Consider the following 27,713-nt stretch of genomic DNA (forward strand, 5'->3'; position numbering starts at 1 on the left):
GACATATTATGCAACTTTCAGTATACAATTTTAAAGTACATCTGATATCTTTACTTCTGAATATGAGTAAATTAATGGAGTAGAAATTACTGATCTTTGCCTGTAGAGACCTAAAATTCTGCAGAAATGTTACATATCTTTACCATATGATTAAACATAAAACCTATGAGGCAAAACAGAATACATCTTTCAGAGAGGACAACTCTAATGTAAAATGCTAATTGATACAGAAGCAACTACTATATTACCATTCAAGCTAGCATTGACTCAATAAATAAATAAATAAAATTATTATATAAATAAATATAAATCCTATTTTCAGAGTTGTTTTATCTCTTTATCAGTTGTTTTATCAGTTTGTTCATCTATAAAATTAAACTTTCAACTGAAATTGGCTAAAGTTACCAGGAAAATAAAGATCGGAAAAGTGCCTCCAAAATGCAAAAGAGCGTTAGGAAACTAACACAACAGCAAGTTGGTAATGTTTTCGAAAGCCTTTTAAGCACATATAGGAATTTTATTAGGTTCTATGAGTTGCTGTTTGCTCTAGCTCTCCATACATAAAACAGAGGTACTCATCTCTCTAAGTCAGTATTATGGGTACCTGCTAAATGATACCTTTGAAGGATAATACACAAGCAAGATGAGAAGACTAATTTCTAATGTTTCTGGCTGGGCTCCTGGTGGCCGGCTTATAGACAGTGAAAGAGTACAGGCATTGCTATGAGCCAAGAATTACAGCACTAAGAGTATGAAAATGAAACCATCCATAAACAAATACAATGCACTTCACAAGTTTCTATTAGGCAAGCTAACAATGTTAAAAAAAAGAAGTTAAAAGCAGTTTGTTTGCAAACAAAATTTTGTGTTCATGTCCTTTCATTCTAAATGTTTATATGTTTCCACTAAGAGATAGCAGGTCAACATCAAAGCTTTTATAATACTGGAAAAATGTCAGAGTAGCTAATAATAGATCTGAAGATGAAACTCAGATTTGATACTCGCAGTATTTGTTTTTATAAACTGTTCCAATTCAGTGTTTATTCCCTATCACTCCACAACATCTAGCCTGATTAAAATATGCACTTTTCTATCTTGCTATATATTTTCCTTCTCTCTAGAGAGCTTGGCATTTCTCCTTTTGTAACCACTTATTCCCAAAAATCTTACTCCATACTTTTAAACTATTTTAGAACAATATTATTTTACTATTAAAAAAAAAAAATCACCAAGTCCCTCCCCCCCCCCAACAACCTTTATTGACTATCCAGGATAGTTGAACCTTGGCTACAAAAGCAAGAAAATTTAAAGACTTCTTTATGAAGACTATATATATATATATATATATATATATAATCTACATGGCTTCATCATTTTGGCTAACTAGGTCACATGAGAACCCTGATTTGTTCAATTAAAAGTTCAATAGCTGAAACAACTCTGAAAAGGTCATGTTTAAAAGGCATAAAACATTAATCTCAATTTCTATGCAGCTTGTTCTACTCCTAGAAGCTGTAACAGCAGAGAAAAATTAAGCAATTCTCTGACCTTTCTGTGATAAAAACCTATACAATTATTTAATCAAAACCTAAAAGGTTACCAATTATTTTTCTAAAATGCTCATCTTCCTCAGACTGCACGGGGAAGTTAGCTTGTGGAAATTCCTTGCACACCTTTAGTAAGGCTTCACTGCTGTAATAAATCTACTAATTTATTGTCTTTGCTAGGGGAGGAGGAGGACTTGAGGAAAAACAAGGAAGGGAAAGTGAGAGAGAGAGAGACTGAGCAAAGAAGTGTATGAGCATGCACTCATGCATTCAAGAGAGAAACACTAGTTAATACCCTGAACAATCCCAATTTGTTAAGCAATAAGAGCCAATACCAGGCCTCAGAGTATCTGCTAAAATCAGCAGCAGGCCAGGCCTGTGCCTGTGCTTCCCGTAAGGGTTTGGAATTAATATTTCTCAGTTAACTAATGTTCCAGAGATGTCAGCTTTTTTTTCTTGGTATGGTTTGAGTGATATAGTAAAGATCCAGAATGAAGGTTTTGAAAAACAGATTTCCATTCAAAATACAAAGTTATCTATATCTTTTATTATTTCTGTACAAGTTGCATAGCAGAAATAAACATGCACACATAGAAGTATTTCTTTTGAATTATACAGATTTCCATCTTTCAAATCTTGAATTTAAATTATTTAATTAAATAAAATACTTCATTGAGAGAAACCTTAAAAGAGAGTTCTCCATTAATTTTGATATTAATTTTGATACTAATAAGAAAAAAATTAAAAATACATTGCACTAAGAGGAAGCTGTTACAAACAGCAAGACTAAAGACACTCTTATTAGCTTGCAATCAACTGACCAAGTTCTAGGCTGATTATGAAATGAATTATGAAGTGTGCAGACAGCATGTAGGCCATGGCTCATTTGAGTTCATCAAGCTCTCTAACTTCTAGTTGGTGATTTCACTTCATTTGCACTTCAAGTTCAGTATCTTATTTTCCAGTTGCCAAATCATCTTCTGTACTGTCACTTGTAAAATCCTGCTCAGGGCTGTGATCTCTGTTTTGGGAATCACTGCCTTAATGCCTCCACTTACCAGCATTCTCAGGTGATCTTTACTGATAAATAAATAAATAACCCTACTGTAAACATTTACCTTTTGGATTTTGCCAACCAGACGGAAAACACAGTTAGAACTCTAAGTATTCTTCAGTCACCAAGCACATTATCAAAGACTTGCTTAATGAATGTCTAGTAGGTGTCCATAAGAAGTCACCTATACTTCAAGTTCCTTTTAGTTTCAGTTTCCTAAAAATGTCACTTGTCTCTTCTTAAGGTATGAACAGTGATTGTTCTGGCTATTTCAGTGAAAAGTTCCTTTATCAAGCAGCTCTTTCAGAGGCAGAAGTACCTGGTGCCACCTCAGCCTGAGGAATCCTAAAAACATGTATTTGCTCCTCTAATCTTGACACTCTGCCAGTGCTCCACTGAAGGAGGATTAAATTAATATAGTTCCACAGTTTGCATATTTTAATATTACTTCTATGTTTTAATACTTTCTGTGGCTTCCTACATCCATCCATGTTACATACTTTTTATTCTGGATGATAATTGTTCCATTTTATCCTCTGTGAAAAGGAAATTATTGCTGAAAATTCTAGACCAAGACTCTATTATTGCAATATTTACAAGCCTCTGAATTTACATTTTCACGTTGGGAAATATTTCTTATATTTCTTTTTATACACAGAGAAGTAAAAAATTGTTTATTCAAAAATAAATTGGCTTCTTTCTATAGCTTTTCCTCATGATATCCAGAGTTAACTGTTTTGCATTACAGTCTATTAGCCTAACTACTATTAAAAAGAAAAAACACCCTTTATTCAGATATATAACAATACCATACCAGTCATTGGTTTCTTGAAGGTTTGTACTAAATCAAAACAGTTGAAACTTTGCTGATATTTTATTATTGTATGACAAATATCTTTCATAACTTTTTTCCCCTATTTTCAATTCACCTTGCTTACCACCTACATCCTCCGACTCATCTGACAGTCTCAAAAACCCTTAAAAACTAGTAACACAAGTTCAGAATCTTCTGAATACTCTTTTCCCATGTGTTTTGAATATGTAAAACATTTCTAACATTACAAAAACGTTTTAGAAAATAATTTGCTTTCAATTTTTTTCATACATTAAGTTTTAGATCAGTATTTTTCTCTAGATGCAAACTAGAGCTGTTAAGTGAATCCAATTCTTATAGCATTATCAGTGTTTTGGAATTCCATGAATAATTTTTCTACTAGAAAAAATTATTTGTGTTCAAGCTCTGAACACACACACACACACACTTTGAGAAAATGGAAGGTACAAATCAGGTCATTTATATAGCAGATTAAAGCCTTTTGTTTCAATTTGCCTGATTAGTTCCTTGATAATCATGTCTATAAAAGTAACTTTCATATATCATAGAAGTATTTGATATATTTTCTAAAGCACAAACAAACGCTCCATTTAAGAAATGAAAATAAAGATTTATAATTTCTTTGAGGCCTTCAATTTGCCTCCAATACTATTAAAAGTGTACTCCAAGGTTGCTACAGCAATTCACTTGCATTTCCAAGACACATAACACCACTACATAGCTCAACTTCAACAGATTTACTTTCCCAATATAAAACATCAGTGACATCACATTCTTTCATATTTGCTATGTCAACATATCATCAAATCCAATTATAGTATATCCCTTACAGCTGTAATTTCACCTCAACATTTCTGTGGTCATGTGTCTCAATTAATGCTTCGTCCATTCAATTTTTATCTCTGTTTTAAAGTTAGTTAAACGGTGTACATCAACCCTGCATGTTTGGTAGTGATGATGTAACTTGTCAGCTAGAGAGAACATCCATGAAGTAATTTGTCATCACTCATTTCCTGAAATAACCTATAGCTGTCAGGGACTTCTGGATACCGACAGAAGTTGTTGCAACAGCCAGCTCTGAACATCCTGCATTACTGGAGCAGGTGCTTTTGGGGTTTGCACTACCTCCGGATCCCCCATCACGCCAGGATGAAAGTTAACCTTCCCACCCTCGAGCATGGAACTGCTGTGAACGCGACAGCACCCACTGCTAACCGCAACAGGGAACTGGTAACACCTCTAAAAGCAAGAGCCTTTGCAAGCCTAAATCTCGGCTGGAGAGTCGGACTTTTGATACAGTTGGCACACATTTTCTTTCTCTGTGCTAGACACAGAGAGGGGCTTACATATGGGCTAATAGGTTGTACTAAAACTGAGTTAATCTCAGTACTAAAACTTCGTGACTCTCAGATCATGGTTTCAACCAAAAAAAAAAAAAAAAAAAAAGGAAAAGAAAAAATGTCCTTTCCATACGTCATTACCTAGGAGCAATTGTGTTCTTTGCAGATCTGCAGCTGTAAGAAAACTCGACACATAACATACGTGATCTGTATAATCTATCAAATGGTGATGAGCAGGAACTCAGGACAATATCCCCATCTTTGAGGGAAGAAAATGCCTTGAAGCTGTTTAAGACAAGATGGCTAGAAGTGGTTAAATCACCTTGCAAACTTTTATTCTACATAATACTTTATCCACATTAATAGATGAGGATGCTGCTTGCAGTGATCTTATATAATAATTCTAGCTGTTTATTTTCCAAAAGAGAAAGCAGCAATTCTCTCGCTACCTAGGATTAAGAATTGCAAATTGTATTTATTTATGGGGTAAAGGGATAGTGTAGTGGTTATCATATCTGCTTTACATGCTGAAGGTTCTGGGTTCAAGCCCCAGTGGAACCAGCACTGGGAAATCTTTGGGAGGCTGGACTAGATGGTCTCCAAAGGTCCCTCCAACCTTACTGATTCTGTGATTATCTGTGATTATTTGTTATACGTGCCTGCTAATAATAGAGCTTGCAAATAATCAACTGAAGATTATATATGCTTTTTCTTCCAATCAGCTTTATGAAATGTTATCAGCATATGTCCACTTATTTATTAAATCATATATACTCTCAATTAAAGAAACATTCTACTAACACTAAAGTCAGGCTTGCTATGTTACATTTTACCTTGATAACGTGCTTGTATGATCTCTTCAAGCTAAGTTTCAACAGTTACTCAAATGATTTTTATCAAAAGTAGTCAGAAAAAATGGGGTTTATACTACCAAGAAAAAAAGATGAAAAAAAGTTTTATATCCTCCTGTCTCCACTTCCACAGTTCCCAAAATAGCACAAAGATACCCATATTTTATTCCTCCACTCTTATTTGTCCTAATCCAGACAATCCTATTTGCAAAGTTCTCCTCACTGTTTTCCTAGAATACTGTAAAGAAGCTTTATTGACTTTTGAATTGATACAGAGTTCCAAAATACAAAACAGACTTTATTGAATAAAGATGATGGAGCAGGTTTTTTAAAAAAATAAAAAAATCCTACACAAATTGGCTTACTTTTCACTACTCTACAGATCACAGCAAACTAAAGAAACAGGCACACTGACAGAGACTAGAGTGAGAAGATAGAAAAAGGTATATTGGAATAGATTTGAAACGGGTAGGAAAAGAACCAGGTGAAGCCACATATGCAGAATTCAAATAAACTGAGAAAACTAGTGGTTCAGTAAGGTATATTTCTACCAGGTGCAGATACTTGCACCAGTCTTTAACTACATGTACAAAATTGAATTCAAACTACTGAAAAGCATTTGTAAAAGCATACACCAGTCAAGGTAACAATCCTTCCTATTTCCAGTTTTTAGTATATTACGTATCTTACCAGACTTCAATTTAACATACTAGCACCATAAAGGTAGAAAGGCAGCTTTAATAGAGAACAAGAAATGATTTTATATATGTGCACACACATACACACGTGTGCACACACATACACACGTGTGCACACACATACACACGTGTGCACACACATACACACGTGTGCACACACATACACACGTGTGCACACACATACACACGTGTGCACACACATACACACGTGTGCACACACATACACACGTGTGCACACACAAAAAAACTAAAGAACTCCAGGTCAGGAAGACTATGACAGGTTGTCACAACAGACAGTGACATTATTGAAGCTTTATCAATCTGTACAATATTGTAATTTATAAACATAAATATTTGCTGGGTATTTTGCTTCAGTATAAGCCACTACAGTTATTCATATAACTGTAGTCTACGGGAATTCTAAAACAATTTTAAATCACTTAAATGTAGTCATCATTAGAAAGTAAAGGAACAAAGCTAATCAATTTTATTTTTTATTCTTTTCACGTAGGTAATAATTTCAACACTTTTAGATATATTCCAGAAAATGTGTGAAAATCCTTTCAACATTGGAAATCACAGATCAAATGTGCTTCTACAATCTTATCATGACAATGCAATTTCCATATACAATTACATAAGAAAAACAATTTCTGATTAAATTCAAAATGTAAAATATTCAATGTTTTAGAAATGCAGTTTGATTGTTGATTTGTTGATTGTTGATGTGAAAACTCCACATGCATTGGAAACAAGGCAGTCCAATTTTTTGACAAGCAGAACTCCTTCTCAGGCAAAATGGCTTATTTTAGAAAGTTTTTCTGAATACAAAGGATGCTGGAGTGCTAACTCTTTTTGCTTCCAGCTGAGACAATTTGCTGCTACTACAGACATGGATACTGTTTGTGTCATCACCTATATGCCATATCCTTTCTGCTACCTGAATACCAAACATTGTTTTAATGAGGAACAAAATTTTGCAAAACCACGGATCAAAAATATTTCTGATATTTTCTAGTTACAAAATATTGAAAAAAATGAAGTCTTCTTCATAGAACAGCAAAAAGGAAAAAGGGCTCTAACACTTTCACAGGCTTTGAAAAACTGCTTACCCTTTATTCCTCTCTAATCAAAATGCTTACATTTTTGCCTGTAACCAGAGGCTCTTCCGAATTTTGAACAAGAACAGGCAAGAATCTTTCCAACAAACCTTTTTCATGTCCTATTTATTTCTTTGATTTTTTTTTTGAATTAAGATTCTATCATTACTCACATAAATCATAAAAGTAGATAATTTGCACGTAAAAAGAGAACTGCATACCTTGTAATGGATAAGGAGACCATAAACCCAAATATTTTTCTTTTTCACTTCCCTTGCAAATTTCTTGATTCTAGTTAGTTCTTCCATCCCAATGCTGAAAGAAATATTTTCCGAACTATTCAAGTGCACCTGCAAAGGAACAAAGATGCAAAAAAATCCACATTTTCAAAATGAATTATTTTTGACTGCCAAAATTTAGTATTTTGTATTATTGTTAAGCACACACAAAAATACAGGCTAACAAAGATTTTTCCTAATTGGCTTCTGACTGCATATTAAAAATGTTTAATTAAATCAGAAAAACAACAAGTTATTTTCTAAGCTTTAATGTAACTTCCACGGAATATTTTCAGTAGTAGGAAATTAGAGAAATAGATGTTTAAGTACCTTGAAGGTTTTCAAAATGGAATTCAATTCATTAAGAATCTATTTTTATTTACCACCTTTTTAGGTGCTTCAGTTACATTCATATCAACGTAACACTTCAACTTTTAAAAGCAGCAACTACTTCAAAACAATATGACTAGCTCTTGCAGCAGGGAAAGCGGAGTCTCACTCACCCAGCCGGGATGCTACACAAACCTAGCGTGTCCCACAGATCTCAGCTAGTATTTCTGGGGAGATAACTGGTTCACCTGGATCAAGGCTCTCTCAACTCTTTCCCAGAACTTAAGTGTTCTACTATTTTCCTCAGTTTACATTGCAAAGTCCTATTAACCATGAAAATCAAGATTAAGGATGATTATTTATACATATAAAGTTCAAGCATCTATTAATAACAGGAGAATCTAGAACCATAAATCTTCTTAAAAGAAAGAAAAGTATTTTTCTGGTTGAAAGATTCCAACCATATAAAATTTATCAGTCAGTGCTATAGAGAGGTGGAAGTAGATAGCTAACCTCAGAGATCCACATATTCCAAAAATGTTTTAAGTTCCTGTTATAACTTACGTTCAATTTATCCTGACACATGATAGGTGTTTACTCATTTCCTTTAAACTATTTTTTATAAAATCTCTTTACTTTCTAATTACACATTTACAAAAACAAAAGTTTTGTGGAACTATTCACCAGCAACTTATTGTTTTCCACTACACAGGTGGAAATAAATTTTCAAACAGTTAAAATTTTATTAAAGGTGCTTTTTCCAAAAAAAAAAAAAAAAAACTAAAACAATAGCAAAGTATTGCATATTTACAGCTATTTATTTACAAGAAATTTTAAACCTACTGTTTTGAAAGAAAACAATCTAACACTTATTTATATTGCCCTTTTCCACAGCATTAGTAAGAGATTTTCCTCAAACTTGCTTTGGGCTGAAGTGCAAATAAATACTGGCAATTACAGAGATGAAGTATTAGAATTCCTTTCTCTCCAATCCTAACTAATTTTAGCAAAATCAAAATGACCCCACTGGTTCAGTAAGACACTTGCATTTACAAATGTACACAAATTGCTCAGAAAGGTATCAAGAATAAGAGTCTTCCAGTTTTAGCAAGGTTGGACATGATACTGGTTCGATGCAGGTAAGAGGTAAAACGATTGCATGAAGTTTACCTCTATGCCTCCCTGTTTCTCTTGTAATTTTAACCTGTCCTAAAGGCCAGCCTTTGCACCTGTTTCTTCATCTACTGCAATTCATGGAGGGAATATGTACAGAAATAATTATATCCAGTGCTGACCATCCTTATACTGGGATAATTCGGCTGGTTAACATGCTGGTCAAATTGCTAATCTGGTGCCTTAATATTTGTTATTCTTACAAATCAAGTTGAAAATTGGAACGAAAAATAAAATCCAACTCTCTCAATTATCAGATCGCTATGAAAAAGTCACAAGTTCTGAAATCAGAGACTAGAAAAGAACTTTCTTATCACACAAAAGTTTAAATTAGACAAGGCTGTAGGCTGAAAACAAAATGTTACTGACTATAAAGTTAGAATGGAAGCAGTTAGCTGCTTTCTTCATCTATCCTTTCAGTTCTTCACTACCAGGAGCAGGGTTTACTTTTGAGAGGAGAAAGAAATAATGTTTCCCATGCAACTTGAACCTAAAACATACGCATAAAAACATCATATTACCTAAAACTGAGTCATGTTGGTTTAAGAACCGTTAAAGGTGCCCTTCTACATCAAAAGGGAAGTGTCCTACTTTTCTCTAACAACGCATTCAGGCTTTATGTTAAATGAGATATTTAACAAGAAGTAAAGCTGAGGAGAATCCCACTCAAATGTTATTTAAGAGAACACTCAACATTCAATGTAATTAGACTGTTGAAAGAAGTTTCCATCCCCCAGCCATATCATCTGTAAAGAGTTTTAAGGATTAGAAGTTTAAAGGATTTAAACTGATCCCAGTGATTAATACGAGACAATGATTTGTTTAGATAATTCTTTCAATCATTTAAAACACACTGCCCAGTCCTCTGCCTATTTTTTCCATCTTGTATTTCTAAAAGATAATGCAGTAACTCCACAAAACAAGAATGTGTAGAACAAAGTGCATTTTTGTAGTTAGGGTACTTTTTTGTTTTTTAGAGAGGTATTTTTTACACACGTAAGTTTATCTGTTTTTAAATGTTAGCTTCTTTTTCTACCTTGTTGCAAGATTCTTCTCCCACTGTCTAGGTTAGGGAAATTTTCAATATCTGTTAGGAACAACTGAGACATGAAATATGTCATTCAGAGTACAGTACAAAAGGGATTAAATGTATCATTTTATTACTGAGGTTGCTTAAAAAGCTGTTTGCTTAAATTATTTGTGCCTTCAGTAGGCTGCACAAACAAGCAGGCTTTCTTTAAAGATAATGCTGGATTCTATGATGAATTCAAAATCTAGGTATCTTAGGGAAAAATCTCTAAGTATCACAGCAAGTCTGTATATAAAGTCAGAGATATTTACAATTACAATTAGTTAAACAAAGGTCTCATATTCCATGTGTCATAGGAAACAAAAAATCACAGTCCATAGTAAAGATTACTTATGAATCTAGAAAAAAAAAATGTTTAACATTACAGTATTATGTAATTGATTAACAATTCCAACTTTCTCTAAGTTCCTCCAAAATTTAACAGAGAGAGAAATCATTTTTTAAGTTGTTAATGAGGGGCTAATAAAAACATCCTCAGTTCAGAGAAGAATATTCTGCTTTTCCATTAGCCTTATAAATGGGTATCAGAATTAGAAGCCTATCATTACTCTCACTTTCAAATACAGAAAGAATTCACCTCTGGTTGAAAATTTAGTAAAATTTAAGCTCCACTCTGAATTTCCATATAAATATGGTCAAGATGACGTACTAGAAATAAAGTGATAAATATGTCCATGTGCGTAGATTCATATTCTCCCAGGACTTGAGACAACAACATATATGAGATGAGGATATCAACTTTTTCATTTGTAAAGCAATAACCTTCATGATATCTCATTTATTTGTTAAGGAGGTAATAAAATTTCATCACTTACAGAAACTAAATTTCAGTCTTAATCTGAAATTGAGAAGTAAACTCTCAGTTTAATCTTCAGATCATTAGACTTACACTTCAGAAATTATTCAGGATTCTCTTGCTTTAGGTAGAAATGTTTCAGAAATAGAGTGATTTTAAAATCACAATAGATTATGATGTATCATGACTAGACAGCATAAATATAGTTCAGAAGCTTACTCCTTGGTGAGTCATGTGCCATCCATCCTACAGTACAATACATCCCTCACTAACTACGAAGCCAGAAAATAAAATGACAGAACTATGTCATATTAACCAGCACAGAAATTTTCAAATCTATTCATGTTTTTTTTCCACAGTTGGAATAAAACAAAACTCATGTACACCTTCAGCTGTCTTCCACATGAGCTACTAAACTATTCTGACAAGAACAGTCAAATAATTAGAATTTCACCTGAAAATACACTTTCAAACTTTTGTCACGTACCAGAATAGATTTTTCAGTCATATGTGTCTTAAAATTATATTGCACAGTATTTCAAAGTTCATTTTTAATACTTGAACCAGAAACGCAATAATAATTTTAAAACTTCAGATAAACCACAAAGCACAGATAAATTAAAGCCACATAGTTCTCCTTTGCCTAAACATTCCAGCAAAATACATCATTCTGCAGTACCCTGAACAGCGCTGGGCACAACAACAAAGCAGGAGCTAACAGTTCAATATGGTTAGCCACAATGAATATTTTAATGAAATACATAACTAATAAGCTTTTTGCTAGTGTTGGTCTATTCCCTGACAGGTTGTAATACATTTGCTGCAATGCAATGACACCTTTTGCAATCTAATTTACAGTTCAAGATTACCATTTTACTCAGTGTTAGCAGTGTCTCTTGAAATAGTTTGAAGTCTAACATTTAACATTTTATTAGATGTTTACTGTAGTAATTTATAGGAGTTAACCTACCAAAATAAGAATAACTGGATAGAAGAGAGGAATATTTGATTTTTCCAACATATCTACTTGTAGCTGGGTTTCTTGAAATGCAGATTGTTTATCCTAAACAAAAACAAGTGTTTAAAATTACTAAAATATCAAACAGTTATTTCATAAAAATGGAATTCAAAGGTCTTTTATTTACTAAAGAAAGATACAGTACATTTTTTATGCTTGTAACATTTTTGTCTGGTAAAGTTATGGATATACAGAAAAGCTTTGACATTAATAATAATATTTTTAGGAAAGATGTAACATCTTTTAAGGCCCTTCATCAATTTCAAATAAGGTTCAGCTAAAACCTTCCTGCTCCATTGCAGGGACCCAAACATATAGATTGTTGGGCATGCATCCATCCAAAATAGTAAATACTAAGTTAAATCACGGTAGCAATGCAGAGTTTGATGACCACACATAGGATATACCTGTTCAATTCACTTCTCTGCAATATCTGCAAAAGGAAATTTTAAGCTATGCTCAGTTGCTTTCCTGTTGTATTTCTCTTGATCAAGAATTTCATGTTTGCTTTAACAAGACACCTATGACTGGAGGAAGCATAAAAAACAAGACAGAAAAAATGGACTGCTATCTCAAAGATCTAGTTTTGTGCATATCAGAAATATCAAACTGAAATGGATATACCAAGAGGTTAGAATTTGGAAACAACCTATTACTCAAACATGTACCATTTACCATTACTATTACACTTTTGTTTAGTTTTCAAAACTGAAAGCATGAATCCTTATTACTTACGTGTATGTAAATAAAATTGTAGCACTGCCCTGAGAATATGTTCTGTAGATGATTATCACTTTTACACAGAGAAATTGATATAGCTTCAACCTGATGAAAAAAAGAAAAAAAAGCTTCATAACTTCACAAATCAACTTTAGTATTCATTATCTGCTAAACGTTTCACTATTACAGTGGAGTTGTTCATTCACATGCTAAAAGTGGTAGGTAGTATTTCTAATATGCAAACTCAAAATCCTGCTCAAATTTAAGGGACGCAACAGTGAAGCATCAGGTCCAATACTCTGCGGACACCTCTGCAAGTTTTTGCTTCAGCACATTGCGAGAGGGAGCCATTCCGAACAGTCGCTCCTCAGCTGTAGGGAGCCTTCGAGGCACTAGACCCACTGCCTGCCTCAACATGTTCAACCGTTCCCTGAAAGGAAAAGACTGTTTATAGGGTCAAAACAATCTAAAAGGTTTCAGCGTCTAATTCTCAGTAAATCCCTCCAATGTTCAATAAATACAGAAATGGTCTTCATGCAATTAAAACCAAATAAGTACTCAATGGAATTCCAGTTGCTTAGGTATCCTGGAATTCTGTATGCACCAAGCAATACTTAGAATTTCTTCAATAAATACTATAAAATAATATCTTAATGACAATCATTTATTTTGCAACCTTTAACCATAACACCAGATAAGAAATAATCTTATCTTGTTTAAAATAAAAAAAGATTCTACTATATCATCAGCTTCAGGCTTGCCTTGAGTAAAATGGCCAATCAGATATTGGAAGGGGAATTTGTTCCCTTAGAAGAAGATAGCATTTTAAAGTCAATAAAAATATTTGGAAAAGGACAAAAATTTCATGTTGATTCTGTTTAGCCAGCAAACCTCCCTGTTGCACAGTCCAGAACATATCTTACATGCTAAAGCAAACAAAGAATACATCTACTCTGTTCTCTCAAATGTCACTTAACTCACAATCCAACAGAAGTACCAAATACGTATCTAAAAAAAGGCTTTGCACTATTATCTAAAATTGTACTGCTATTTTTTTAATACTTGGGCAGCTAATCTGTTTCCAAAGGAATATGATTTATAATTCAAAGTTGAAATTTATGCTTTTTAGAACCATTTGGGAGAAAAATTTAATAATGCAGCTATAAAGAGATGTTATTTAATATTTTGAAGAGTAAGAGAAAAGAAAAACAAAGAAAGCAAGAATTACTAAAAATACTGAAAAATGCAATACTCCAAGGGTCTTCTGGCTTGAGCTTTCTTTCAAAATCAGAAAACACCATTATCTTCACAACCTTACACATGCTTAAATGAAGAGGAATACACTGCATGCCAGTCTCGTTTCAGAAGTTAAATGAAATATGATTCAAAGGAGAAGGCCTACATTTTTTTCTCTTGAAAAGTTACAATATACGATGTTTAAGCATTTTTGAACATATAAAAACAAATATAGAATATTAGAGTTTTAATTTGAATGATTTGGTCTGACATTACACTGAGTCTGTTTTTACTCAAAAAGCAAAAAGAAGATCAGTTGTCTCTCCTGGAAAAGTAGATACAGCTAGATCTATATTCTAGGAGGGATGTAACAAGGATAAAATCATAACAATACATGTGTGCGCTGTATGCATAAATACATGCACCCCTCTTTTGGTGAGTTGTTCAACATATTAAGAGCTTGGTCCTCAAATCCTAATAAACATGTAACTGTAATGTGTAATTCCTATTAGCTTTCAAAAGAATCCTCCCATAAAAAATGCAGAGCTCTGCCTGTGTTCATGCAAGACTTCAGTGAAACTACTCATGTGCTTAAAACTGAACACAGGCTAATATTCTGGTTCAGGATGTGTGCTCAGCACCTTGCCAAATTCACCTTTTAATAGTTAGTGTAGACAAAGCTCTTTAGACTAAATATAAATAAGTTTAAGCCATTTGGCATCAGCTAAAAGCCTGAATCCAATCTTTTTTCTATTCAAAACAGGATTACTCTGTGATTTTTCTACCTACCTCTCCATCCTTGTACACATACATATACACACACACTCACCCAATATGCACATGTTCCTCTCACAACATCACGCAAACAAGAACATGAAAGGCTATTTTCATGTTTGAAAAGAAAAGCCTTATTTCACATACCATTGCATATGGACCTTTTTGTAAATTTAAGAAAATTCCTAACTAGTAAATGAATTTACTTTTTAAGAACTGACTACCCAATGCTTCTTTACATCATTTGTGATCTTCTACTACAGCAATATTGGAAAAAATCTCTTCACTAGAGCACACTTCTACAGACAAATTACAAAATTCATAAGCAAACTGTACAGTTGCCTTTCAATTTTCATAATTTGAAAGAAAAACTATTAGAGTGAGTAACTTCAAGAGAAATCACTTTTTTTAAATACAGAAGCATGTCTCCAAAGAAGCTCTTAGTAGAGTTACTTATCAATTTACTTGGTAAAAAGTAGATTCCAGAATAGCTGGGAGAGATCATCCAAAATGTTTTCTACACAGTGCCTATTCGAAAATAATGAAAGAACAAATGATCATATCATATGCGTTACCATTTTTATTTCTCTGACAATCCTCCAATATTGACATGCATTCTCTGTCTTTTCCTATCAATATGTAGGATCAGTAGTTTCTGTGCAGTTTCCTTAAAGATCCACCAATTATTATCTCTATATTTCAGTTTCATTTCAACTTTCTTGTTTGTAGCCATTATATTCTATGAGAGTCTCTCAGTGTGCAAGCTATGGAACACATTTCCAGCGATTATAACCAAGTTTAACCCTATTTTGATACTTCTGAATACTTATTTTCTTCACATAAGGAGGGAATACCCTTAAGCAATGATCTGACAGCTAATGAAACAGTTTAACTAGTCTCCAAGGCTTTAGTCATCTGTATTTTCAATTTACTTGTCACATCCAGTTTTATGAACAACAGAATTAATTCAATTCCCATTTTATGCAATAGGTCAGACTAAGCAATTAAAACCTTGCTAGGAAACAGCATTCAGGAAGCACCAATTCAATAGAAGATTACTCATCGGAAAGCAGACAGGTGAATCACAGTCCTTGCTGCAAAACTGGAATCCTCAATTCATTGTCAATTTGTCTATTTGGCATGTTAGTGTCCTACGCAAAAGTGTGGGGGTTTTTTTAGTTTTTTTTTTTTGGGGGGGGGTTGTTTTTTTTTTTTTTTAAATAAATGAGTAAATGAGTATTAACCAAAGTTAAGAAAAACATCAGTTAATTATAACACTACTTGGGAGAGTTAAAAAAATTAGCTAAAAATATTATCTCAGTAAAAAGAGCTTGTTACTTAATGATTAAATAGAAAGAACTCAAAGGATTCACAAAATGAATGAGGATGTTTTTGGAGCTCTTCTACAGATCTCACTTGCAGGAATTTTTTAAAGTGTTAAACAGAATTTTAATAAGCAACAAAATTATGAAGAAAGAAAACATGGAGCAAAAAAGAAAAGAAAGGTGTTAGAAGTACAGATTCTGACAACTACTGTTAAATAAACTGATTTAATAGACATGTCAAAAAAAATCAGTCCCACATCAGTAGGAATCTTTTTACTTGATGCCCTCGTTACCTTTTTTGTGGTCATTTTATTTGTGGTTTAATCAAATGCACCAGAGGTCTAAACATCTCACCAACTCAACAGTAAATTAGTTTTGCAATGAAAATTTGGAAGCACATTGCAGATTTTAATTCTGTGAATTAAGTTTAGTTTTGGCGCCAGCCTGATTTGAGCTTAAGTTTGGCTTCAGAATGTTGGATGCTTAACAAATGCTTAGCTTTTTCTTACTGGCTTGGAAGTGTTTCTTACAGTATTTTTAACATAGCTATACGCAAATGTAATAATATGTGTAAATCAAAACTTAAAAGTAGTAATTTTTTTCCCCTAATATAAGTGGTATCTTCCTAGTATTTCCAGAATAATTCTTTTGAAATATTTGTATTTTTGATATTTGAAATTTTTCAAAAATTATTCAAAAATGTTTGAATATTTGAAATATTTTCACATGAAGAAAAAGGAAGACTAGTGATGTGAAGTGGTATCAGTGAAATGGAAACATACTTCTGCTCCACTATACAGCTATTCAGACAAGAAATTCTTATTCAAGTGTTCCAACATTTTGCACTTGTTCATGTAGGTATGCAGTAGATATAAAGCATGATTTCCCCTAGGAAATATAATTCTTGCCATATAAAAACTCTACGTATGTCAAATGACATTTCCAGATATAAAACAGCAAAACAGTTAGTTACACAAAAATATTAATTAAGCATAGAAAGCAGAAGATCCATAGGCATGAATAAAACCCATTCAGCTACAAGCCCACACTAAAATCAGCCTTATTTTCCAGCACACTGAAGAAACATTAGGCAAACCAGGAAACCTCTATTTTTGAACAGCTAGTACTGGTCTGTTTCTCCTTAGAGAAATGCAAACCAGTGACATCATCACATAAGACATAATTAAGAATTAACCCATTATTAAATGTTGAGCATATTTGGAAAAATGAAGAAGTATGGTAGTTCCACCTGTAGGAATAAGGAAAAAGGACAAGGTAATTGAATGCCAATGGAAAACTCCATCAGTATTCCACAACAGCGCTATGAATGGCAATTGCTCTAAGTGAAATTTACTTCCATACCTCTGCACACAGACCAATTACTTTGACTTCGCATTTGCAGTTTTGAGGGAATGCAACTTATTTTTTAATTGAAGTCTGAACTAAAGTCTGAACCAAAGTAACTAAAGCATTTCTTCTGTAACAAATTTGCAACAATTCAAACCCTGCCCAAAACAACCTTCTTTCTGCTGTCTTGGATCCACTTTCTCCTCTAATATATATATTTTTAAGAGCATCTCCACACCATGACTGGACAGAAGGTGTTTCTTTCTTGGTAGCTTCCACACCTAGTGTTAATCATGTTAACCTCTTGTAACACTACAGTGACATAGAAGGTCTTAGCTTCTGTAGTCACAATATTTACACCGTTTCTTACGAGTTGTGACAACCAGAAACACTAGATCAATAATACAATATTAAACCACAAAGCTGTACTTACTTTTATTTGGCTTTTCAGAGATTCATGAAGGAGAAAACCAGCTTGCACTGCATCTTCCTTCATATCAGTAATAATACAAATTTGTTGTGATAGGCTGTCTGCAAATAAGAGGAAAAAAAACACTGAATGTTTCATGAAAGAATCAAACAAAATTACTAATTTGCTGAACATTACTTTATACACATATACTGCTGTCTCTCAACAGCACCTTTTCAAAAGCTGTAAATTTAGTTAAGATTTATTTCAAGGGAAGCTGGTACAATTAATACAGAACACAACTCAAACTTTACAATATACTTCATACAGTTACATACAATGTGAAAATATCATAAAAAGGACTGTTTAAAAAGCTTACTTAAACAATGGACAACTACGAAAAAGTATTTGTTCAGGCCCACATTACTGACATTAGATGACAACGAAGAAAGCAATTTCTTGAAATACTCATAGTGCTTATCACTATGATTCAGCATAATTAAACCGAATTCAGGGAATACAGCTGGAATGCTTGTTAATAACTCCCAATAGTTTAATGAATTCTGTTGACTGAAGGTACAGCAAACTGTGCCAAACTTCACTCAGAAGTTTGTGTTTGGGTGAATCAGATACTCAATTCTGGAAAGCCGTAAGATCTCACAGCACATCATGGGCAACTCTAATACTAACAAAATTTTGTTTTTCACAGGATCATTCGAGACTGGAAAGACCTCAGGAGGTCTCTAGTCCAACCTCCTTTTTAAAGCAGGGTTAGCTATGAGGTCAGACCTAGCTGTTCAACCCTTTATGCAGCTGAGTCTTGAAAACCTTTGAGGATGGAAACTGCAAAACCTTTCCAGGCAACCTACTTCTTCCATTGCTTGACTATTCTTATGATGAAAGAGTTTTGTTATATTGAGTTGGAACTTCACTTGTTCTGATTTTTGTCTTTTGGACAAAACTTTTTTTTTTTTTTTTTTTTTTTTTTTTTTTTTTTTTTGGTCTGGGATGCTAGGAAACTGTCAAAAGCTTTGCTTGAATCTCAACAAGTGGCATGGAATTTCTGGAAATTTTGATGTAAAACAAATTGTTTATACCAGCTACATATTACGGAAATACTGAACATGCTAGCTTTACCTTTGATTATGCCTATTCTTCCTCTGCCTCATTGTCTCTGTCCTATTTTTCTTTCCTCTTCACTTGACTGATCCTTTGGTTTATCACTATTACACTACCTACCAATGTCTCTCTCTTGCTTTGGCTTCCCCTTCTATTTAAATTTATTATTTTCCTGGAAACCTCCTCTTTGCAACACCTGTCTCCCATCTCTTCTTGACTTCTCAGCTGTGCCTGACTATGGAGTAAGCCTCTTGACACTGCACCACATTTAACATACTCAGAGCACATTTTCCCATAAAATTAAAAATAGCTAAAAGCCCTTTACACTGCCAAATTGTGTGAGGCCAAACATTGAATTTCTCTATCAGAAAAGCGATAGGAATTTTCTTGAGTAAAGAAATCTGATAAGATTTCAAAACAACTTCCATTAAGCCTCTCTCTGTCTCTCTTCCCCATCCCCTCTTTCTCTTTAATAGAATCCTTAATGCTGTAGCAGGCAGCAAAGCAAACATTTTCTAGTGGGATTCAAGAATACTACAAGAATTCACAACAGAGGCACCTACAAACTAAAGATACTCGCACGGGCTCCCAGTAACCAAACAAAGTTTTAGGAAACAATTTAACTGACGTATTTTAGTCTTTCATTTTTGGACAAGATTAATTGTTCCCTAGACTGAACAGATGATCTTGACAAAACCCCCATCAGCTTCAATGAGAGCCATCAGTTACTAGTTTAAGGTATAAATATTTAACGTCATTTAACGTATACTTAGATATGTTCCAACTTCTCAAAATTTTCATAAAAATGAAATTCACTTCATATTTTCTGACGGAATTTGAGGAGGTACTTGCTAATTTTATTATTCATTATTGTTTATACCACTCTGAGCACTTTCTACATGTTTCCACCCCCCATTATTGTTGAACATTAATTTCTTTCATAATCAGTTATATCTTAAGTGTTTTTTTTCTTTAGACAAGACTTTCCTAACTAAAATGAAAGATTTCCTGACATTAGCTTCTAAAACAATGTAATGTATTGACATACTTTCACATGAAAATTTTGCAACATTGAAAATGACTTGTAATTTATAAGAGATAAAATTTGGTGGACTTGTCTCTCCCTCTCGCCCTCTTTTTATCTGCAAGATACCTAAATCCTTAGCTATCTGAAATGCAGGCTTCCTGATTTCTCTGCCATAGATACATTGGTACTAAGAAAATCTGTAGTTAGAAGACTATATAATGCAGCATGTTAAGTATTTAAGATTATTCTAATCCATCAGGGTAGATAGACTTCAGCCAAATTCCTTTTAAAGTTTAGTACAAAGATTAAAATATGTGGAGTTACTATGGAATTATCCTAGTTAAATAAATATATTAAGTGTGCTGCCATAATTTGTATAAAGTTTACCCTAAAGAGCATGCTACAAATAAACAGGAATTATATTTTTGTTTGAATAAAGATCACAAATACCATATCCTACAAAACTAATATCAGAACAATAAATGTCTCTGAATGGCATATAGGTGTTAGCCTACAGAAGTATTTTTTTGCTTTTAATTTCACATATAGGATACACTTCCTTGTGTAAATGTATTTACACATCATGGTATTATTGATCTATTCCTACTTTTTTTGAAGTGTACCTTATTCATCAAATAGTTATCTGTTCACAAGTCTGCAGTAAATTCAAAATACTGAATTAATTTATGCCAGTTCTCCCTGACACTTTTAGAATCTCATAACAGAACTGTTTCTATGACCGTAAACAGAAGAAAAATGAAATAACTATTGTCAAGCATCTAACTCATTCATACTTAAGAGAATGAGTTGAAATTGTTATTCATACAACACAGGTAAGCAAAAATATCTAACAATTCTTTGTTTACCCAGTCCACATTTCTCTGCAGCCACAAAAACCGAAAGCCAAACTTGACACTGCTCCTGCCAATATTAGCATATAAGGAGGAGGAATTTTTGTGGTAGAAGACAGGAAGAGGGTTATTTTCATCTGACAATAACTATTACAAATAGTACTTCCCCCATCTGTCATTCATTGCTTCATAGTAGAGAACAGCCAGAAGTTAATGAGCACAACATTGCGCCCATGAAAGTACAGCCTACCCTCTTTTTCTGCAAATAACCCTTTTGCTGTTTGTCCTTTAAGCGTTTTTATAAAGTCACGTGGGTTCTTCTTATAACACAAAAGATGGTATTCAGCTCGCAACAGTATAAACAGAGTTTGCAATGCATTGTAATATATTCAAAGACAACTACGTCTTTTTACACCTGCAAAACAGCAAATTTTATATACATGTAGATAAACAAATACTTATTTAGCCAAATATGAGGGCAAAATGTCCAATCTGCATGTGCACACTCATATGAAAAAGCAGTTGTAGAAGGAGAGGCCTTAAAAAAGAGGAAGAAAAAACAGAGAGAGAAAGAGTCAAACTCTTTGTAAAGTTCTACTGAGAAGTTACATTTAAAAGTTTACATGTTTGAACTAGAGTTCAAAGATACTTACCCTGAAGGCAACAGTCCTAATGGAAATTTTTTACGATGTTTTGTATTAGCAAGATCTTAACTACATTTCTAGATGAGTCACCCTTATTGTAAAACAATGTTTTCTTACTTCAAGACTATTAAAAATAGGCATGTGCCACCTTGTCTGCATACTCTACAAGTTCATACCTGCTGAAGTAAAGAAAGCATTAAATATACTGTTTATAAAAACAAATGATGCTAGGATTCTGAGACTTTCATAATAGAGCTGTAAAAGAAAGAATTGAGGAAGTAAGCAAATTAATAAGTTTTAAGAAAACAGTCTCAGCAGACAAATAACTCATTAGTCTTTTTATGAAGAGTTTTTGCATTGCATAGAGTATGAGTGATATATACACACACGTATGCATGTATGTTTTTCTTACCTATATATGAGTCAAATTTAGCAAGCTGAAATTTATCTGTTAAGTCTCATTAGCTCAGTATTTAAAAATCTATCTGATTCTACAAAACATTTGGGATTTGTTAATTATGTAGAATTACATTCACAATGTAGCTGAATAAAGAGAGAGTCTCATAATTACAATCAGATGAAGAATTGAATTTTTTCAAACATCATTTTATTGCCATAATCATTTTTCTTGTATTTAATTTGATTAATTACATAATTGCAATTTAATACATGAAGAAACTACACAAATGCAAGAGTACCTCAGAAATAATAGCAAAATAAAATGGAAAAGTGAACCAGGAATTTGTAAGCAAAACTGTCCATAGGCACAAGTATAACCTCAATATTCTAGCGCAAAAAAATTTAAGTGTTTAAAGATCAGTTAAATTAAGCTCCTAACTTAAAAAGGAGGGGAAAAAGAAAAAACCCACAACACTGTTTATAACCACAAATGGAACATTTAGCTGAACATCTCTCATCAAAGATTTCTTTATCTTACTGATAAAGAAATCAGTTGTGAATACTTAAACAGGAATGGGGACACAGAACAACTTCAACAGCACTCTCAGTAACCTAACTCCCTGCATGTCCACATTATTCAGCTTTTGGGACTATTCCAGAGCACCCTGACAGCATGCCAGCTGGCATGCTGAGCACTGGCATCTTGCATCCCAGCTTTACAGCACCAAGCAGGACTGTTCCTTCAAGGACTCTAGGTGACCTGCACCTAGAGTCTGAATCCACCCAATATGTGTTACAGGGCTGTACTATATGGTGCACAATACTGCATCTCAGTGCTGGTGTCCTCTTCAAAAACTTGTCACAAACAGGAACTATCACCCCCTCTTTCACATTAATATAGCAACACTGGTTAATTCCAGTCGTATCCAAGAAATCAGAAATTCACTGAGAGCTTCCACTATGGAGGTACTGCCAGATCTGCATATTGCTAGATGAAATAAACTGGATTCTGAGGAGTCCAAGAAGGTTTTTTAAAAATTAAACTACTGCTCTAGTTTGATGCTGACTCTGCAAAAACCTATGTATTTAGTTGATTATAAACACAGAAGCTGAATCAATGGGACAAGATAGATCATCAGTTAAGTGCAAGTCAGATGATTTGTTAAGGACATGTATAATGACCAGTGGAATGGGATTTATATGTAGACTAGGAAAAAAAAATTTTGCCATCTTTGAGAAGCATAACTTCCCTTTTTCATCTTGAATTGTCATTTAGAATAAAGTATTAATTCAGACCCCTATTCATTATAGAGATAAAATCACTGCCTGATTTTGAATCATATTGTAACATGACATCATTGATCTATTCTACTAGATACTGTTCTTACCATGTCAACTATTTTCCTTACATGACAAGCATAACAACAATATATGAGCTTTCAAAATTTATATTCCAGCTGAACTGCTTTATCCAAGAAAAGATCATCTAAAAAATAAATGAAAATACTATGAACTTTTCCAAAAAAACATGAATTTCAGAACATCAATAATTAACTACTTTGATAATCATAGAGTTAAATCAAGAACTTCCTATTTAGATCTTATTTGGGAAAAATTGTTAATGGTAGAAAGAATTCTACTTGCAAAAAGTTTGCAAACACCCAATAGAGTCTGTAACTGTCCAAAAATAAGTAGGCAAATTAGGAAAACTGAATTTTTTTGAATTATTGTTCTTAGTTCAAGTCAGACCAGGCCCCCATTTTTAAAGCTTCCTATAAGCTAAAAAAAGTTAAAAATACTATTCAGAAAATATTAATGCAATAATAATTAAAGTAATTCAATAATTGCTGACTAAACATGGTATTCATAGCCTCTGGGTGTCAAGATATGTATATTGACAGTTTCAGCAGAATTAATTATTCCTAGAAAATCAAGGACAATCTCTCTTCCACCCTCTGAGTTTTGTGATAGGAAACATGAGAACCCAATTTCCAGCCTTTTCAGATGTGCAAATAGAATTTTCTGTGTTTCAGTTTGTGCCCATTGTCTCTTGTCTCTTTACTGGATATCACTGAGAAGCATCTGGCTCCATCTTCTTTACTCCCTCCATCAGGTATTCATACACACCTGTGCCTTCTCTTTCTCAGGCTAAACAATTCCAGCTCTCTCAGCCTCTGAGGGTACAAGGGTATGTCAGATGCTCCAGTCTCACAATGTTTTTGTGAGCTTTGCTGTACTAGCTCCAGCATGTCCATGTCCGTGTCTCTCTCGTCCCAGCTTGACCCAGCACTCTAGATGTGGTTTCACCAGTGCTGAACATAGGTGAAGGATCACCACCTTCAATCTGATGCAGCTCAGGACACCGTTGGCCTTCTTCGATGCAAGGTCAACACTGCTGGTTCATGGTCAACATGTCTACTAGAACCCCCGGGTCCTTTTCTGCAAGGCTGCTTTCCAGCCAGTTGGCTCCCAGCTTGTACTTGTGCCTAAGGTTATACCTCGCCAGGGACAGGCAGGACATTGCACTCCCCCAATTGAACTTCATGATGTCCCTCTCTGCCCATTCCTCCAGGCTGTCAAGGTGCCCTAGATGGCAGCACAACCATCTGGCATATTAACCACTCCTCCCAATTTTATATCATCTGCAGATTTGCTGAGGGTGCACTGTCCCATCAACCATGTCATTCAGGAAGATGTTAAAGAGCGCTGGCCCCAGTACTGATCCCCTGGAGCGTATCACTAGTGACTGGACTCTGTGCTGCATATTGTGATCCTTTGAGCCCATCAGTTCAGCCAGTTTTTAATCCAGCTCACTGTCCACTTTCCTAGTCCATACTTGATAAGCTTGTCAATGAGGATTTTATGTGAGGCAATTTTGAAGGCTTTGCTGAAATAAAGATAAACAATATCCACTGCTCTTGCCTCATCTACAGAGCTAGACATTTCATTGTAGAAGGCAATCAGGTTGGTCAGGTGTGATTTGCCTTTCATAAATCCTTGCTGACTGTTCCTGATAACCTTCTTGTCTTTAGTATGTTTGGAAATCCTAAGATTGAAAGATATCGGAGTCTGGGAACCTCTAAGAATCCTACTCAGAATAAGGTTTTTCAGGAATTCGAGGCTGCCATCTATGGAGACAAAACCCAATCTCTTATTAAAGAGAGAACTTCTTGAGGTTTCTGGGATCCTTTCTCATTCTAAAATTCTACTCCTTTCTACAATTCCAGAGAAGTATGCAGCATATCAGAGCAAGAGCTGAGCTATTTTTAAGCTAGCTAGCTTGTCTATCATGACAGTGCTGAGCTCACTACAGACTAATTTATCCAAATGAGAAGCTAAACTGATACTGAATCTTGTAATAACAAAAGAACCACTGAAGTGAACAATTATGTTCACTCAACAATAGTCTAGTAGGACATAGTATTTCCTATGTTTTATTAAACAAGAATCACATTAACTCTTTTCCCCCAAAAGATATTTTTACCCAAAGAAAAGTCCCTTTCTACTCATTTGTTTCTGGGCTTTTATATCTCAGTTCTGCATAAGGAGTCCATTTTAGGAAAAACAGAGTGTTCAACATATGGTACTTATGATTTATTTCTTTCCAGATCATTTTTTATCAGACTGCTATTAAACCATCATGTTGGTACAGGAAAATGTTAAAAAAACAGTTCAATGAAGTATTCATGAACTAACTGAATGCTTCAATGTATCTTTGCCACATCAATTTAGGTAACAAATCTAAAAATTTAGGATACACCTGCATATAAGAAGGTGAAGAGCCCTAAAGGGTTGATATATGCTTTTTTGGCTACTACTAAGATTAGAAAGCTGTGACATAGTCAGAATTGGACTGGAACTAAGAATCAAGAATGTGTTTATTCATTAGAGAGCCATTCAGTTTGATCTCTATTTGGCTCTGTAATATACATAGTTTTTTATACGGTTTTATTTTCTAAGAGAATAATATGGCTAAATAATAATATAAGTATCCTAGAAAACAAGTTAAAACAACTTGCCTGAGCACATTTTAATCATAAAACTTTTCTTAAAGGCATTTAAACAATACATAAAATTCTAAATTACACTCAGGAATATGCAAACTGACAGCCACAAGGATGAACACATACCCTTAATAATCGATTCAGCTGCATACAGATCTCGCTTGTAGGTCACCTAAAGGACAGATAAACCTCATTAGATTTTACACAGCAGGAAGGAATGTAAAACCAATAAAGCAATGCCCTGAAGGCAATTCTTTGCATTTGAAATACCATAAACAAATGATATTGTCAATTTTTTAATCATAGTAAAATATCACTGGCAAGTCATGAGAAAAGAAGCTACAGAAATTATTGAGGACTCCAGAGAAATGGTTTTGGTGTTTTTGTTTTTTGGGGTTTTTTTTTAAATACTTAGATCTGCTTAGAACTCATTTTAAACTTATTTTTCACCCTTTAAAAGATCATTTAAAAATATATCAATACCTATTGTCACACATCCATTTTCATAACTTAAGAAACTATTTCTACTCTAATTTAATCATGAAAAAGATTAATCTTTGAAAGAAATTGCATTCATAACCATGACCAGGGAGAAGCCTAGTTATTTCCAGGACAGTACCTGTATCTGTAACTTTGGCTACTGCAGATGGCTTCACGTTTGTGAATTTGCAGCATGCTCTGATACAGACAAAAACATACTTTGCATTTTAGGGGAAGTGTACTCAGCTGGTAACTTTCTTAAAGCTGCAATTTGCTGCACAGGAAAGGATAGTAATCTCATAACATTAAGCTTATGTACTGATGCCCCGTTCTCAAATATTTTATCATTCTGTTTTCTCTCTGCATCTAAGATAGCTTACTAGCCAGAAGACTTTTGTCAGCAGGATATACTTTTCCAACATTTTCTGTGGTCCCAGCTTCTACCCAGATGATTCCAAAACAAAGCACTGAAAAGTTGACAGACACAGACATTGCCTCAAGTATCTTTCTTTCCTTTTTCCTCCTATTTCTCCTTTTACTCTACTAACTGGTGGATATTTGCACACTATCATTTTTAAAATACTACAGATGAAATCATGGCTGTGGGAATACCCATGCTGGTAGGTGTCTGAAAAGTTCTACAAATTATCAGAATCCCAAAGATCACTTCAAATAATTATTCATCAAAATATCTTCTGTATTGTATTCCTGAGAGAACAGACAGGGTCAAAATTAGTCATTTGGAACTTTTATCAAATAAGATATTAAATCTCTACTTAGCAATATTCTTGTAAAAATTATTCCTTCGTGAAAGGAGTACAGATACTCAGCACATAAGGCTTCCTTTTTAATCTTTAATTCTTAAAATCAGTTCTGAGACTCAGAGACAGATATCAGAATATACTTTTTAGGCTGATTTCCAGAGAAATAACATGAGACAACATCACACCATCCATATATATTTCCTTCATAATCTTTGAGCCTATATACTAATTCCAACCCATTTTGACAGAGGGTTAGAAATTTCAGATACAAGCTCCTGTAAGCATTATGAAAATACTAAACTAGACGGATTAAAAAAAAAACTGCAAGCCACCACGAATGGCTTTTTCAGTCAGGGAGGGACAGATTCTCTCCACCTCTCTTGATGTTGAATACGACACTAAATCCAACCAAAGTTTCTCTTATGGTATGGATAGTCATAACCCTCTCCTGTGGATTTTCTCATGTCGAGTAGGAGGTGTTTCTGCAATGTAGATGAGATTTAT

At 33.9% G+C, this 27,713-nt stretch overlaps 1 protein-coding gene and 1 non-coding gene across 2 annotated transcripts in view; one reads left to right on the forward strand and one right to left on the reverse strand.

Moving 5' to 3' along the window:
* The window catches only part of CRPPA (CDP-L-ribitol pyrophosphorylase A), a 118,952-nt gene that overhangs the window by 44,282 nt on the left and 46,957 nt on the right, over positions 1–27,713 (reverse strand). Inside the window, exons 5-9 of the mRNA XM_062569187.1 lie at positions 26,092–26,137; positions 17,946–18,043; positions 12,846–12,935; positions 12,063–12,155; positions 7,647–7,775 (exon numbers count right to left, since the gene is read on the reverse strand). Coding sequence (XP_062425171.1) covers positions 7,647–7,775; positions 12,063–12,155; positions 12,846–12,935; positions 17,946–18,043; positions 26,092–26,137 — 456 coding nt within the window. The remainder of the gene's footprint in view (positions 1–7,646; positions 7,776–12,062; positions 12,156–12,845; positions 12,936–17,945; positions 18,044–26,091; positions 26,138–27,713) is intronic.
* TRNAV-UAC (transfer RNA valine (anticodon UAC)) lies at positions 5,268–5,337 on the forward strand. Its single transcript has one exon. It is a non-coding gene; the product is annotated as a tRNA-Val (tRNA).

This window comes from Rhea pennata, chromosome 2, assembly GCF_028389875.1.
Source record: "Rhea pennata isolate bPtePen1 chromosome 2, bPtePen1.pri, whole genome shotgun sequence".
Taxonomy (NCBI): domain Eukaryota; kingdom Metazoa; phylum Chordata; class Aves; order Rheiformes; family Rheidae; genus Rhea; species Rhea pennata.